The sequence below is a fragment of the Panthera leo genome, chromosome A1 (assembly GCF_018350215.1).
Source record: "Panthera leo isolate Ple1 chromosome A1, P.leo_Ple1_pat1.1, whole genome shotgun sequence".
Classification (NCBI taxonomy): Eukaryota; Metazoa; Chordata; class Mammalia; order Carnivora; family Felidae; genus Panthera; species Panthera leo.
Window position 1 is genome coordinate 24,198,460 of NC_056679.1, and position 14,622 is coordinate 24,213,081.

Consider the following 14,622-nt stretch of genomic DNA (forward strand, 5'->3'; position numbering starts at 1 on the left):
TTCCTTCACAGCTGCTCACGCTAGAACATCGACATTTAATAAAAGACTCAGGAGAAGCCACTGAGTATTTACGAGTGCAAAGATGCTGAGGTTTTCATTTACCTGATCGAGGCTTCAGGCCAAACGGCCCCGTGCTGTTGGTGGTAGGAGAGATGGCAGGGGAGTTGGCTCTAATCTGCAGGGTCAGAAAGAAAAGACGGTTTAAAAACAACACCCGAGAGCAGAACTATACATGCTTCTCTGCGTTCAAGGATTATAGTAAGACCGCTACCTTTTGGATTTGCTGCTTTGTGATGAAGCCCGGACCAAAAAATTTGATATTGGATGCATCTTCGCACTGCAAATGCCTTAAGCGGCATCATCAACAGAATGTTGTTTGAGGAGGGAGAGCTAATTGTTATCTGCTCAATAAAAAAATATCCTACAATCACGTGAAACTGGCAATCCCTTTCTGCTGCAGAATAGATGCGTGCATGTGTATACATACACAGGAACACACTCACATCCACCTCACAGAGGGGACATCTGAGGAATGATGTCCTAACACAGCGAAATAAGAAAACAGGTAACACTGAACAGATGTCTCATCTACAGGGAAGGCACACACCGAATCATTTATGGATACCAGGACATTCTAAATATTGCCTGTTTGAGCCATCACTTTGTCTTCTATAAAGATGTTGCCATATTTGCTTTTCAAAATATATCTTATGAAATTAATCTTTAATTATGGATAGGGCCAGCTAAGACTAGGATAGCTAATGAAAGAGACTCCCCCAGAGAATCTGCAATACAATTGGGTCGTGAATCATGACAGTCTCAGATTGTGTATTTCTGTCAAAGATATTCCAATTCAGGCTGCACAAAATACCTCAGCTTACGTGAATCTTCAGGAAACTCACCTCATTTGGAGAATACTCGCTCCCATTACTCTGTAATGTTAGGTCATTTTGCACCTTAAGGAAAAAAATGCATGGTATATTTATTAGACCATAAAATTATTGAGGCAAGAACTGCATCCTTCTGACTTCCATCATATCCCTGGTACACAGGCACACAAGGAATATACACGGAATTAATTATTCAGTGTGTTAAGTAGCTAGGTAGGTCATACTTACATTTGCTAAAAACATGCAGCTATCACATTCGCACACACACACAAAATACATCTAAAGTATCACACAAACTAAGAAAAGGAATTTCCCAGAGCAAAGAGTTCAGCCCAAAGTACCTGCCTTGCTAGGTTACTAAACCACTTGTGGGCTCCCACCACCCCCCCCCCCCATTTGAACGAGAAGTTTTTAGAAATGGTCCAAGGCAGCACTTCCCAAATACACAGAACCCCACTGGGAGCTTTATAATAAACGCACATGCCTGGACTCCAAATTACCTGCCACGATCTTACATTGTCCATTCAATGCCAGTTTGCTTTGGCAACCAAAGAGGAAACTCTAGCTTATGTTACTCAGATCTGCCTTCTGCATATGGTGATCAAGAACCCCACAGATTACCCTAATAAAAATTTGGGGATAACTAATATAAGCATCTTCATTTACACTACGCCAAATCAGTATAAATTTAAGATGTCTGTTCCTACTGAGGAGTACTATTTAAAAAATATTCTGAACTTTGACAAATCCAAAGGAAAAACATATATTTAGAATAAAACGCCATTAATTTCCCTATCCAGTTAAGCAGCTTTGTTAGAACTACTAACAAGTATCTGCAGGGCTGATCTCTCTATAAGCAATTCCTTCCTCTGATTTTTTTCCTGTTGTGCCCCCAATACCTTCCCCAATTTGTTACTATCTATGAATGAGACTATCGTTTGCAATTCTTCCTGAATGGAGGCCAATGCTACCTAAACTTGATACGGACAGTCATCTAAAGTATATGTAAAGTCAGACAATGTGATGTATAAACCACTTCATAACTGCGGCCTCACCTGTCGAACTGGGCACCAGCCACTCATTCATTCCTCAGTTCACGCCTGGTCCTGATTCTGCCACGGCTGCCTGCTTCCTTGCTCAGCACAGCCTCCTGGGGCCGACCCAAGTCCAAACTACCCCCCAAACCCAGGTTTACTTCCCTCTCCTTAACTTCCTATCTCTTGCCCGGTCTCCCAGAGCACCTAAAACACTCAGGATTACAGACCATGTCATATCCTACTCTCAAGTTTTTCAAAATCTAAGTCTTCTTCCCTTCATAATGTTTAAAACACCTTAAAAGGAAGGACAAGTTCATATCCTTAATACCCCAGTCCTTGACACCAAAAACAAGACGAAATCCAGCACAAGTACTCAACAAACACTGGCTAACTGAGTCAAGATTACGCTACAGATATTACTTTCCTCCTGAATGAGATGGAGGAGAGAATGTAAAAACAACCACATCATTGATGAGGATCACATTTAAGTTCTGTATCATCACTGGCACTGGCATTGCTAATCCGTTACTTCCTCTTCCTCCTCCCTGGGACTTCTAGAGCCAGCTATCCTATCCCTCCTTTTAAAAATCATTGACACGTGCCTGTCGTGGACAGATGACTGCCCTAGAGAAGGGAGACAATGAGTAAGAACTTCCTATGCCAAATAGGAGTCCTCATTCAACCAAAAAGGAAAAAAAAAAAAAAAAAAAAAAAAAAAAAAAAAATATATATATATATATATATATATATATATGAACACAAAACACTATAAACCAGAGGTGGAGTAGAGATATCTTTGTTCTAGAGAATTTGTGTCTCACTGGTATTCCTGAAATCACGCACCCAGGGTCCTAAAGTAACTGTTCACTGAATGCTTACTGGTTGTAGCAGAAAAACAGGATAGTAATTACATGATTGTTAAGCAACAATTGGGTAATCAAATTAACATCATCTCTGAGGGCCACACAGACATAGGGAATATCCTGAGAAGGACACAAATCACCCGTGCAGTATCCCAATGAAATACATAGAATCTCAAGCTAAACGTGGGAAATAGGAGGAACTTCTGTCCCACAAAATAAGGGGCATATACCATTGAGAAGAGAGCTATAGTCTTCAAAATTTCAAGGCCATAAAAACCAAGGAAAAGTTACAGAAATGTTCTAAAATAAAGGAAACTGTAGATACCTCATGACTAAATACAACCTGCCACTAGACTGGGCCCTACACTAGAAGGGAAAAAATGAAGAACATCATTAGATCAACTGAAAAGTTTGGAACATGAATGATAGATTAGATGAAAACATTTTATCAATGTAAATTTATGAATGTGATAACCAAACGTAGTTAGGTAAAATAAAATCTCTATTCTCAGAAAACGTACACTGAAATGTTTAGGAAAAAAGGACTATGATGTATGAAACTCTCATATGTTTCAGAAAAAGAACTGTGTGTGGAGAAACGAAGACAAGAAACAATATAGCCAATGAGGTAAAACGTTGATAATAGGTAACTCCAGGTAAAAGGATGCCATTTCGGTAACTTTTAAAAGAATCTTACAATTTTCCCCCACATTTTTATAAGTTTCAAATTATTTCCAAAGAGGAAGCTTTTGAAGAAAAGCGGATCAACTATCATCAATCACTCAATAATAGAAAAGCGGGCCTGCACAGGATCACAAGTATTGTGTCTCAAAGGAGAGAGCCCGTGGGAATGGTGCTGGGGCAGCCTTCACATAAGATGCTTCCTGATGTTCCAGAACTGGGTAATCCAATGATGCCTCTACCGGGAAAGACACGGTGCAGTAATTCTAAGGACCACACGGATAACAACAATAGAGTGGCAGAGTCAGTAATAGCTGCCACCTAGGTGCCCCGGCTTGTGAGACCGGTCCCAATTTAGAGAAAATGAAGGTGAAGTTTGGAGAGATAGCCCACAGTTGCCCAGTTAGCAAGTCTTTGAGGTAGGATTACAACTCAACATAATTCTAAGGCACGGCTCTCAACAATGAAATCAAAGTGGTTCTCTCTCCTCTTCCTCAACACAGACTTTGCTAGTAAAGAGTGTGAAACTGCTTCACTACACTCCCCATGCTCAGACACTTCAGGGGACATAAACTGGTGCGTATACGGAATTAGCCATCCTAAACCCACTCATTAAGGAGAGATGAATTAGAGTGCCACCCAGGTTTCACTCCCAAGTCACCAGCTCAAACCTACTTATATAACTGCTTCTCTGGGACCGTTTAGGCTCATCTAGTCAAAACTGCTTTCAGCAGCCAACCACATTTCACCCAGCGTAACTCTGCCCCCCAAATAACTCCCCCAGGTCTCTCTGCTAAGGTCTTCTAATTCTCCTAGGGACTTCTCAAATCATTTGTCCTTGCCTTTCAAGTCTTTTGTAGTTTATTTTCTCCTGGCCACTTCCGAGGCTTCTTTCTTGGCTCTAAAATTGCAATGAATGGGCCTACGCTTTCTGATGTCTCGGGGTTCCTTAGGGATCTCAGTTGCTACTGCCTGGCTCAGCAAGACCATCTGACCCAAGAAATTTCGAGATTTTATCGGAAATAGCCGACCCTCATCTTTAATGGAAGATGGAAGTATAATACACAGGAAAACTAAATAAGGCAGAAGTATACAAAATTAGAAAAACAGACCATTCATAAAATCAAATATTGGCTCAATGACTGTTCTATCCCAATGATAAATCTTTGTAGAATATGGCAGCCACCATTCCATGGTAGAGGACTGCACGGAGCTCTGGTTAGTCCAAGAGCAGCCTTACCTCACAAACGGGAGAGGTCTCCAGCTGTATTTGACCACTGTAGGAAAAAAAAGGATATAAAGCGGAATTTAAAGCATACATACTTCAATGTAGAAAGAGAAAACACATTTAGTTACAAAAAGGTCAACATACTTTAGTGCAGAATCTTGTAAGTCTAAGGCTTCTGCTGATTCCACAGGATAAAAGTTTACAACATTTCTCTCTGAAACATCTGTGCTTAATCTAAAGAGTAGGAAAAAAAGATGTTAGCATGTTAGTTAAACTTTTCGTAGGTTCTATGATTTTAATAAATCCAATGCTTTGGGTCATATTTAGTTTATAATTTTAGTATATTAAAAAGTTGTTTATCATTAGATTAAGTAATCAAAGGTTTATGGTAGAAATTTCAAGCTACATGGCATTTTCCCACCATGTGCAAAATTGTATATAATTTGAACATCATTTTCTATCTGCTATTGGTACTGAAATACAACTTATTTGCAATATAATAGCGATTTCTGCCAAAGTCATAATATTCATAGGTAGCACAAAATTCTATTCTAGAACTTGATTAATTTATAGAGGTAAATAAAATTGCTAAGAGTACTATATTATGTTACATGTATGAAGGGCATTTTGTTTTAATAGGAAGATATCTCTGATATATACTAGTACTCTCATTTTAAAAAATTAGAATTCATAAGCAATTTGATATGCAATTTTATTTCTGAAATTGCCTTACAGATAGTTTCTGAATTTCTGCAATTTTAAGAGTTGAATTCTGTTTAAGATCTATAAAACCAGGAATTTCTGTAAGTCATATGTAAGTTACAAGGCTACTGTAAAAGGTAGGGATGAGTCATATTATATATGCCCTATTGAAAATGCTGTCAAATCTATAATCAGAAATCCTTAAAAAAGAAACCAAGATAAAGACAAAATATGATACCAATATTCAACTAGGTTTTTTTGATGTTAAGTTTGTATGAAAGGTAAAGCTCTAACATTTAATCCTATAATCAGTGGTTTAACTCAAACAACAAAAAGTTTGGACCTATGAAATATGAGATAAAGGAAAAACCCAATATTCACGTGTATTTTTATTATTAATATTCAGTCCCAAGCAGCTAGAAATAAGTGACCTCTTGAAGAGCCCTCTCTTAATAGAAACAGTGACCCTTTCTTTATCGCTATTATACTGGCTCACAGAAACATTATTATAAGTTAGAACTGTCCTATCATGATAATTATTCAGGATGAACAACAAAGATCTAAAGCAGCCAAAGTAGTGAGTTATTTTAGGCAGCAAATGAAAGCCATATAAAGTTTTACAATATGATACAATTTTAAAATAGCATTCCATAAAGATGCAAATCAATTAGCTCTTGGAAAGTTACTCAGGGCTGTTTTCTTCCGCAATTCACAATTCGAGCACACACCCACCACTCCACTCGCTCTACATTCTTGGCAACTCACTGCCTCAAATGTTTCCAAGCTAGAGAGGAATCTTGAGGTCCTCAGTTCATCGCACTTCTCATGAAGGATGACGAAACTAAGGCCCAGAGCTGGGAACCCTCCTCCAGGTCACCGAGATCTTCACTACTGGGCTCCGGGCCCACATTCCCCAGCCACTTTTATTTCCCCCAAATGAGGCTGTTCTTTTTCACTTTGTGGTTCACATATTAATCAATCTCAAATTTGTAAGAAATGTTTATTGGGGGCGTGATACAAAATGCAAAAGGTACAAGTATTGAAATAATATATTAAGTTTGAGCCCAAGGGGGGGTCCTTTCTCTGTAATGTCACACTTTAAGTCTCGTTTCTGGACTCATGTTCCCTTCCCATCTATACGCTTGGCCTTGGGAATGTCATCCTCATTATACAGCTCTGTTACTGCAGCACCTTATGAAATGACTTTCAAATCTAAGTCTCGAAGCCCCAGAATGAAACTCCTAGCAGCAGAATGGACATTGCCACCTTGGATTTTATTCGGCACATCCTATACGGACCACAACATCCTCCTCCTCAACCCTGGGGCCCTCTTGGATCCCCATCTCAGATAACCAGAAACGTGGTGCTCATATCTAACCAGTCTGCGCTGTTCCTTCACACTGTTCTCACCACCCACCGCAAATAACCTGCCAAAGAACTACAACAGTGCCTGCTGCTAAGGGTCTACAATTCATAAAGGTATAAAAAAAAATACTAATTTAGAAATACCTACAGAAAAACATCCACAGTAATATATTTCCTTCCAGTTTTAATTTTTTTTCTGTTTCTGACACAAATAAGACCTAATTCAGTCTATATAATTGGGATCAAACCTTTGCATTTTATATACTTTTAAAGTGATTATAAAATGAGCATTCTTTTTTTTTTTTTTAACGTTTACTTATTTTTGAGACAGAGAGAGACAGAGCATGAACGGGGGAGGGGCAGAGAGAGGGAGACACAGGATCTGAAACAGGCTCCAGGCTCTGAGCTGTCAGCACAGAGCCTGATGCGGGGCTCGAACTCATGGACTGCGAGATCATGACCTGAGCCGAAGTCGGCCGCTTAACCGACCGAGCCACCCAGGTGTCCCTAAAATGAGCATTCTAAAATATATTGGAAAATTAAAAAAAACACATTGTATCAGCCATGTTCTATTCCATTTTATAAAGGACCAAATTATATTTAAGTATCTCTAAAATATTACATTATTTCATTTTCCCCAAATGAAATAGTTTGCTATAAAAATATCTTCCCGTCATAATCTTTGTTCATATCTCTTTATCCCTTAGGATACATTTTTAGAATTTATTTCAAAAAGTTTACATATGTTTTAGACAACGGCCATGTACTACTAGGATGTCTTCTAGAATGGTTTTGCTAATTTGCCTTCCTACTAGCAGTTTATAAATTATTTCAGATCTTCACAATCCTAAAAAGTAAGTACGTGGATCCCATCTCACAGAGGAGGAAACTGGCATGCAGTATAGTTATATCTTAACCCACATTAGTGGTGTTGGAGCTGGGTTCAGAACCTGTGGCTGGGTGATCCAAAATCTGTTCTCTACCCCCAGATGAGCTGCTTCCCCATTCCTTATAATTTCCCACAAATACATACAACACACACACGTGTCCTCTTGTCCCTGTTTCCCACCCTCTCACCGACTTCCCTGGTTTAGAATGTGAAACGCAGCTCTTTAAAGAACATGCTTTGATTAGGCATTCACGAATAAGCCAGGCTCTGAGCCACCCAGTAGGGAGAATTAGGAACATGAATAATCATACTTTTAAAGCACCACCACCTCCCTCTATATATAAAATAAAGTCTGGGCTCCTCAACACAGCATTTGAAGACATCCTCAGCACCCCTCCGACTGTCCCTCCACAGCTTCTCAGCCCTGGCTGTGCATCAGAAGTACTACCCAGATTTTTAAAAGGTGGAAACAGCCAGACCCCAGCCTCCCAGGTAGAGTCCACGCCTGCTCCACTCCTTCTGACCTCCGTGCCTTTGCCTAAGCTTTTAATTCAATCCAGGGTTTGCTTTTTCCTTGAAATGTAATTTCCTTGAAATGTAATTAAAGGCCCAGATGAACTACCCCAGCCTTCAGGGAGGCCAGCCCCGCCATCTCCCCATTTCCATCTGCGGCCAGGAATTCACTGGAGCCTATCACTTTAAGCACCTAAATCAATTACACTTACAAATAGCTACTCAAAGCCATCTCTACCATAGCTTAAGTTCTTAGAAGGCAAGGGCTGTGTCTTGTTCATCTTTATATCCCCAGAGGTGCACGCAGTAGATCTTCCCATGATCTCTAAGCACTCAATTAATGTCTACAGAACTGAAATGCTTTTCAAATCAATCGCTAAAGACTTTCAGCCAAACACACTGACCCATCACTATTCTTTTAGGGCCAAGCAACATTGGTGGTGAGCCATTACTGGCACTCTGGGACTGGCTAACCACCCTTTTCATGAATTGCCAAAATGTGGTATAATTTCTGTGTTCACCATATTACGAGACCGTATCATTTTCATATTTAAGTCCACAAGACCCATAAACAGTTTACCAGGAATAAGCTTTGGATCTATTTTCCTAGTGATAAAGTAGTTAGTACCTGATACTGGCTATATTGTCTTACTGAAAAATATTTTGTTCACGGGAATTCCATGATCCTTTGCTAAGAAACCAAAAAATGTATCCACTGCATTCTGTGCCTCTGATGACAATGGCCAATTCAATTAAAAACTTATCTCATGACCCCAATCTTTAGAAATATATTATTTAGGTAACATAAGTTTGGCATCTCAAAATAAATACGATAGCACTTGATAAAACAATTCTTTCATTTTTGGAAAATCTCCTTGGTATTTCTAGAAGTCAGGAGTTGAACTTGAGGCAACATCAAATGTGCATTTTCATCGTGTTGCTATTTTCTAAGAATTATGCCAAAACCTCCCATATGAAGTTCATGAAGGGTGAATACATTTCATTAAGGGGTAGCAAAAGGGGGGGATGATCTCCATCACTCCAGAAGTGTGACTCTGACGCTTATGGATCTTGCAAAAGCTTTTCTTTTTGGGGGTTAGACTGAGCCCAAACTGTGTACAGATGTTTTTAAAGGCGAGACGATATACTCACACGAAACCTGGGCCAAGGAAAGACACACGTACCTGTTGGGATCTTGCAGCAAATCTACCGCTTCCCTCAGCTGTTCAATCATCGCCATATCCACATCCTGGTCTTTGGATGAACTTATTCTGTAGCATGAACCAAGCATAAGAGTGACAATGATTACTAGAACATGGATATTATCTAGATTCTTAAGAGCACACTTATAAAAATGCATCTAACATGTAAAAGTGATTTCCACAAACTCCACCTCATAACGAACGTGTGTCAGTAGCCCGCAGAGGAGACGGCCAGAGTGTGGTGGAAATGGAGCTACTGGGTGGGGGAAGCCTGGCTCTGCTATTAAATAGCAGCTCACACAAAGTCTCAATGCCCACGGGCCTGTATCTGCTCCTCTATAAAATCAAGGCGATGTGCTCTCTGGGTGGTTCCCTCGCTGTGCTTTCCTGAGCCCTGGGGGGATGCCCTGACGCAGCAGGCCTGCAATACTTTTGCCTCTTCCAACTCCAGTGCTACCAGTGTGGCTTGCTTGGTTTTATTGCTTTCATACAATATGGGATTTTGCTGTGGGATAGTGGTTCTCACTCAGCGCAGGCTCTTTAGGCAGCAAAATCATCTGTGGCACTTGAACAAAAAGGCCAAGCCAGAGACTGGGGCTCCACAGGCAGGGTTGAGAATGATTAGATAGAAGATTTAGAATGGGGCTTCCAAAGCCTTATACACAGTTGACCCTTGAACAACGCAGGTTTGAACTGCATGAGTCCGTTTATACACAGGTTGTTTTTTTTCCAAAAATATACTGGAAAATTTTTTAGAGATTTGCAGCAATTTGAAAAAATTCACAGATGAAATGCATAGCCTAGGAATACTGAGAAAGTTCAGACAAAGTTAGGTATGTTTTTAAGAATACATCATATAATACATATAACATACAAAATATAGGCAAATCAACTGTTTATGTTATTGGTGAGTCTTCTGGTCAACAGTAGGTTTTTAGTAGTAAAATTTGGCGGGGGGGGGGGGGGTGGGGAGTTGAAAGTAATATACAGATTTTGACTGTGCTAGGGTTGGTGCCCCCAATTCCTGCATTGTTCCAGAGTCCACTGTGGTTTAAAAGAACACCCTCCCTATAAAATCTCTTCCCTATAATTCTTTGATTCTATAATCAAGCTAGTCCTCCTTGATATTACAGAAATATATTCAATGAATAGATAATACAGGACAGTGATGTGAAAGGTACCTAGCAATGTTTTTAAAGGTCAAGAGATATTTGATCATGGTTCCTGTTCTCCACTACAGAATATAGGTCAACGTGTTTCTCTGGGTGGAAAAACTTTTTTTTTAATTTTCTTTTAGTGTTTATTTATTTTTGAGACAGAGAGAGACAGAGCATGAGCAGGGGAGGGGCAGAGAGAGAGGGAGACACAGAACCTGAAGCAGGATCCCGGCTCTGAGCTATCAGCACAGAACCCGACACGGGGCTCAAACCCACAAACCGTGAGATCATGACCTGAGCTGAAATCGGATGCTTAACCAACTGAGCCACCTAGGCTCCCCTATGTGGAAACACCTTTTAATATAATAAAGACTCACTAAGGGGGAGTCTCCTACAAGATATGAAGGGAGGTCCAGGCCCACATGACAGATCATGGAAAATGAAATCCTGGGAACCAAAAATCTACTGCATGCCACATGGTCCATATTCAATTCCCCTGGAAATGGTTCATCATATGATAGATGACTCAGGCCCTCCCCTGTAAAGCTGGCCAAGTAAATCTTTATGTGCAATAGAGTTAAAGGGCTATCCATGTGATGTGAGATTCCTTGGGTTCAATGCCAGCCCTTTGTAACCCCGGGGCAAGATCATCGATCTCTCTGTGCCTCAGTTTTGTCATATGTGAAATGGGGGATAATAATAGAACTTACCGTACAGAATTGGTGTGAAGATGAAATCAGTTACTACCTATGAAATACTTAGAACACTGCCGAGCATGGAGTGTTTAATAAATGTTAGCTATTACAATTTTAGACACAGGACCAAGACATGAGAGGTATACGGTTTTCTCAGCTCTTGAACCTGAAGGCTAGGTAAAGAGTGACCGGGACTACGTATTGCTCTGGGTCCAGTTGTTGGTTTCTTCAGACAAATGGCAGTAAGCTAGAATCTCCAGTGTAGAAACTTCATCTAATCTCCTGAATCACATTCTATCCACAGCCTCCAATCAGATGAAACTCAAGGCCAAGGAAGAGGTGTGACCTTGCACCGTAACACCCCAATACCATCTGACAGAGAAAAACCTATTGATAGGAATGATAGGAAAAACTTATCAATGATAAGAAAAACTTATCAATATCACTGGGTGAGAATACAGGCTTACCCAAAGTAAAGCAGACCAAAATTCTATCACGACAGGGCTGCCTTCTGCTTGAACCATGAACTTTACAGGTAGCTCATAACCAGGCCCTGGATACTCACATTCCCTCAGGCTGCCAGTGCGTGTCCTCTTCTATCCGTAACAGTTCTTCACAGTCCTCAGCCCTATCCTGTGGACAGAACATATGGGAATTCTGAGAGCCACTGGCTATCAACAGTCAACAGTCAAACCCTGCCTTCGTCCATGTTCACAGGACCATTAGCCACAACAGCCAAAAGGTGGAAACAATCCAAGTGTCCATCTACACATAAACGGATAAACAAAATATGGTCTATACATACAATGGAACGTCATCGAGCCTTCAAAAGGCAGTTCCGACACGTGCTACAACACGGTGAACCTTCAAGACATTATGCTCAGTGAAATAAGTCAGTAACAAGAAGCCAAATACTGTATGATTCCACTTATATGAGGTCGCTAGAGTCGTCACCCATAGAGACAGAAAGCAGAATGGTGGCTCCCAAGGGAGATGGGGGGGGGGGCAGGGAATGGGAAATTACAGTTTAATGGGTTTGAAGTCTCAGTTTTACCAGATAAAAAAGGTTCTGGTGATGGCTGCAAAACAATGAGAACATTCCACTGAACTCTACACTTAAAAATGGCTAAAATGGTAAGTTTTATGTTATAGATATTTTACCACAATTAAAAATTAAAGAGATCTGACCCAGGACCACAATACCGGTTAACTTAGAGTCAGAAATGTAAAGCTTAATTCTATTTCTTTCCACCCTCTTAGCACCTCTTGCTGTTGACAGATTCCTCCATTATTAGTTGGGTTTGTCAGTCACATGAGCATACGCATTGTACTATTTGTGAGACGAGGGGTGTGTGTGTGTGTGTGTGTGTGTGTGTGTGTGTGTGTTCTTGGGAAAAAAGTATAAAACAATTAACAGAAAATGCCTCAGAGTAACCTTTCCAGAAAGAGAAGACATTCATTTCCAGATTTTAAAAATTTCCACTTTCCTCTTTTTACAATGGACATACTTCTAAGAAAAGTATTCACCTAGAATGCATTGAAAAGAATGTGAATCTCTTTCCATGTTAACTTTTACTAGATGGTAATGGCAATTCTATTACATTTGCAAACTTATCCTGATGCACTGAGTGGTGGAAAGCCAAGCAATTACTGAATATAAAAGAAAATCAGACACATTTACAGACAAACGGAGAGGTTATGTCTGACAGGGACCAGCTCCTAATGTCAGAAAATACACACCCCAAACTTTGAGAAGATGTTCCATGTTATAAAAATCTGAGGACACTGGCAGTACGTTGGCATTTAAGGTGACAGACTGGTAACCTTGAACTTAAATGTTAAGGTGCCAAACAAAAGAAGATTAAAAAAAAATTATTTGATCCTCAACTTGCCTTAATATACGTTATAAATTCTGAACGGAGAACATCTCTTTCTTCAGTAAATTGGTCTCTTTCTTCTCCTGAGTTGTCATTGTCCCCCAGAAGGGAAGGCTCTGGTTGAAATTCCTGATGAAAGTCCCCTATCAGGAAAATACAGAGAAAGACAAACAGACGGTCTCATGAAGAGACAAGCAAAGCACAGATGAACCTCAAAACCGGCTAACTATTTCAGTCTCCTCTCTTACCTCTTATAGAGGTATTTGAGTGACCCCACTTCTCTCTTCCCTGAGGGTGTCAGGAAAAGATGAATAAAGGAGGAAAAGGAGGGAGAGAAGTAAAAGAAATGGAAAGCCCCCCAAAATGAACTGGAAAGTCAACTCCTCTTCGTGGCTTAGTCCCTTATGAAAGCAATGAGATCTCCTATAACTTTCTCAAGAAACAGAGGAAAGAAACTATAAAGAGGCAAATGGAACAGCAAACATATCTCTTCTCCCTGATCTGGAAACTAAAAAGAATCAAGGAGGGCTACCTTTAAGGACTCCCCCCTAGCAGAATACCCACTTCTACAACAAAGAGGAAAAAACTCACTGGTAACAAATTACAGAATTCTTTTATTATAACTTTGCCTAAAACACTACCTCCTATACTGTATAATGTTATAAAGATTATCTACTAAAAAGGCAGTTATATTCTTGCATAAAGTATACAGTGATATATCTTGGAGACTGTATGGTTCCAATCATAACCTCAGATAAACCTAAATGCTAAACTTATGTGCTAAACTAAAAAAACCTGAAGGTATGAAGTGAAAGCAAACACTAGTTGGTTCACACAGCTCCCCTATCACTAATGAGGGCATATTCAAACTGTTAGGGAGATGATCTGCATATTAATCTAGTTCTGTATTATTCACTTATCATGAAATCATGTGCTAAAAATCAGCAAACACTAAATTTTAGGATTTTCTTTAACAGTCACTGAACAAATAGGAGTAGTAAAAAAAAAAAAAAAAAAAATCAAAACCCTGCCCTAATGTAATCGACTGAGGGCTTCCACCAACTTTTGAAATACGTTGCTAGGATTTTCAAGGTAGGCAGGACATAAAGTGCTTAGTGATCATTTGATGATTATTAGAGAACCACAGAACTTTAGAGCTACAGAAGACCATGCGTAATTAGGTAATTAGATATCTCCTAATCTAACCATCTCACTTAGGTGAGAGAATTAAGGTCAACTATCGTGTCCAAAGTCAAGTGGATTCCTAGGCACACATCTCAACTGTATTTCCTCCCTTCACATGTGGTTAGAAGTGGCCATATGTCCGAGCCTAGCTTGTAAGAGATGGGCACTCCTAGGCCCAGCCCATTAAAAACCTCTTGTGAGCAAACCTCCACGTTCGGCCCTCTTCTGCCCTAAAATAGGACCTTGGAAGTCTTGTGTTAAAGATGGTGGAATCTCAGAATGAAAGCAGCGTGGGTCTTTGGAGGGGAGCTGCCTGCCAATCACTAACTCTCGTGTAG

At 40.0% G+C, this 14,622-nt stretch overlaps 1 protein-coding gene across 4 annotated transcripts in view; it reads right to left on the minus strand.

Annotated features, from left to right (window-relative positions):
* Positions 1 to 14,622, minus strand: part of LRCH1 (leucine rich repeats and calponin homology domain containing 1) — a 201,559-nt gene that overhangs the window by 35,894 nt on the left and 151,043 nt on the right. For all 4 annotated transcript variants that reach the window (XM_042918678.1, XM_042918761.1, XM_042918850.1 and 1 more), the window contains exons 9-15: positions 13,115 to 13,242; positions 11,788 to 11,855; positions 9,353 to 9,439; positions 4,844 to 4,933; positions 4,712 to 4,748; positions 903 to 956; positions 103 to 175 (exon numbers count right to left, since the gene is read on the minus strand). In XM_042918678.1, the coding sequence (XP_042774612.1) occupies positions 103 to 175; positions 903 to 956; positions 4,712 to 4,748; positions 4,844 to 4,933; positions 9,353 to 9,439; positions 11,788 to 11,855; positions 13,115 to 13,242 (537 nt within the window). The remainder of the gene's footprint in view (positions 1 to 102; positions 176 to 902; positions 957 to 4,711; positions 4,749 to 4,843; positions 4,934 to 9,352; positions 9,440 to 11,787; positions 11,856 to 13,114; positions 13,243 to 14,622) is intronic.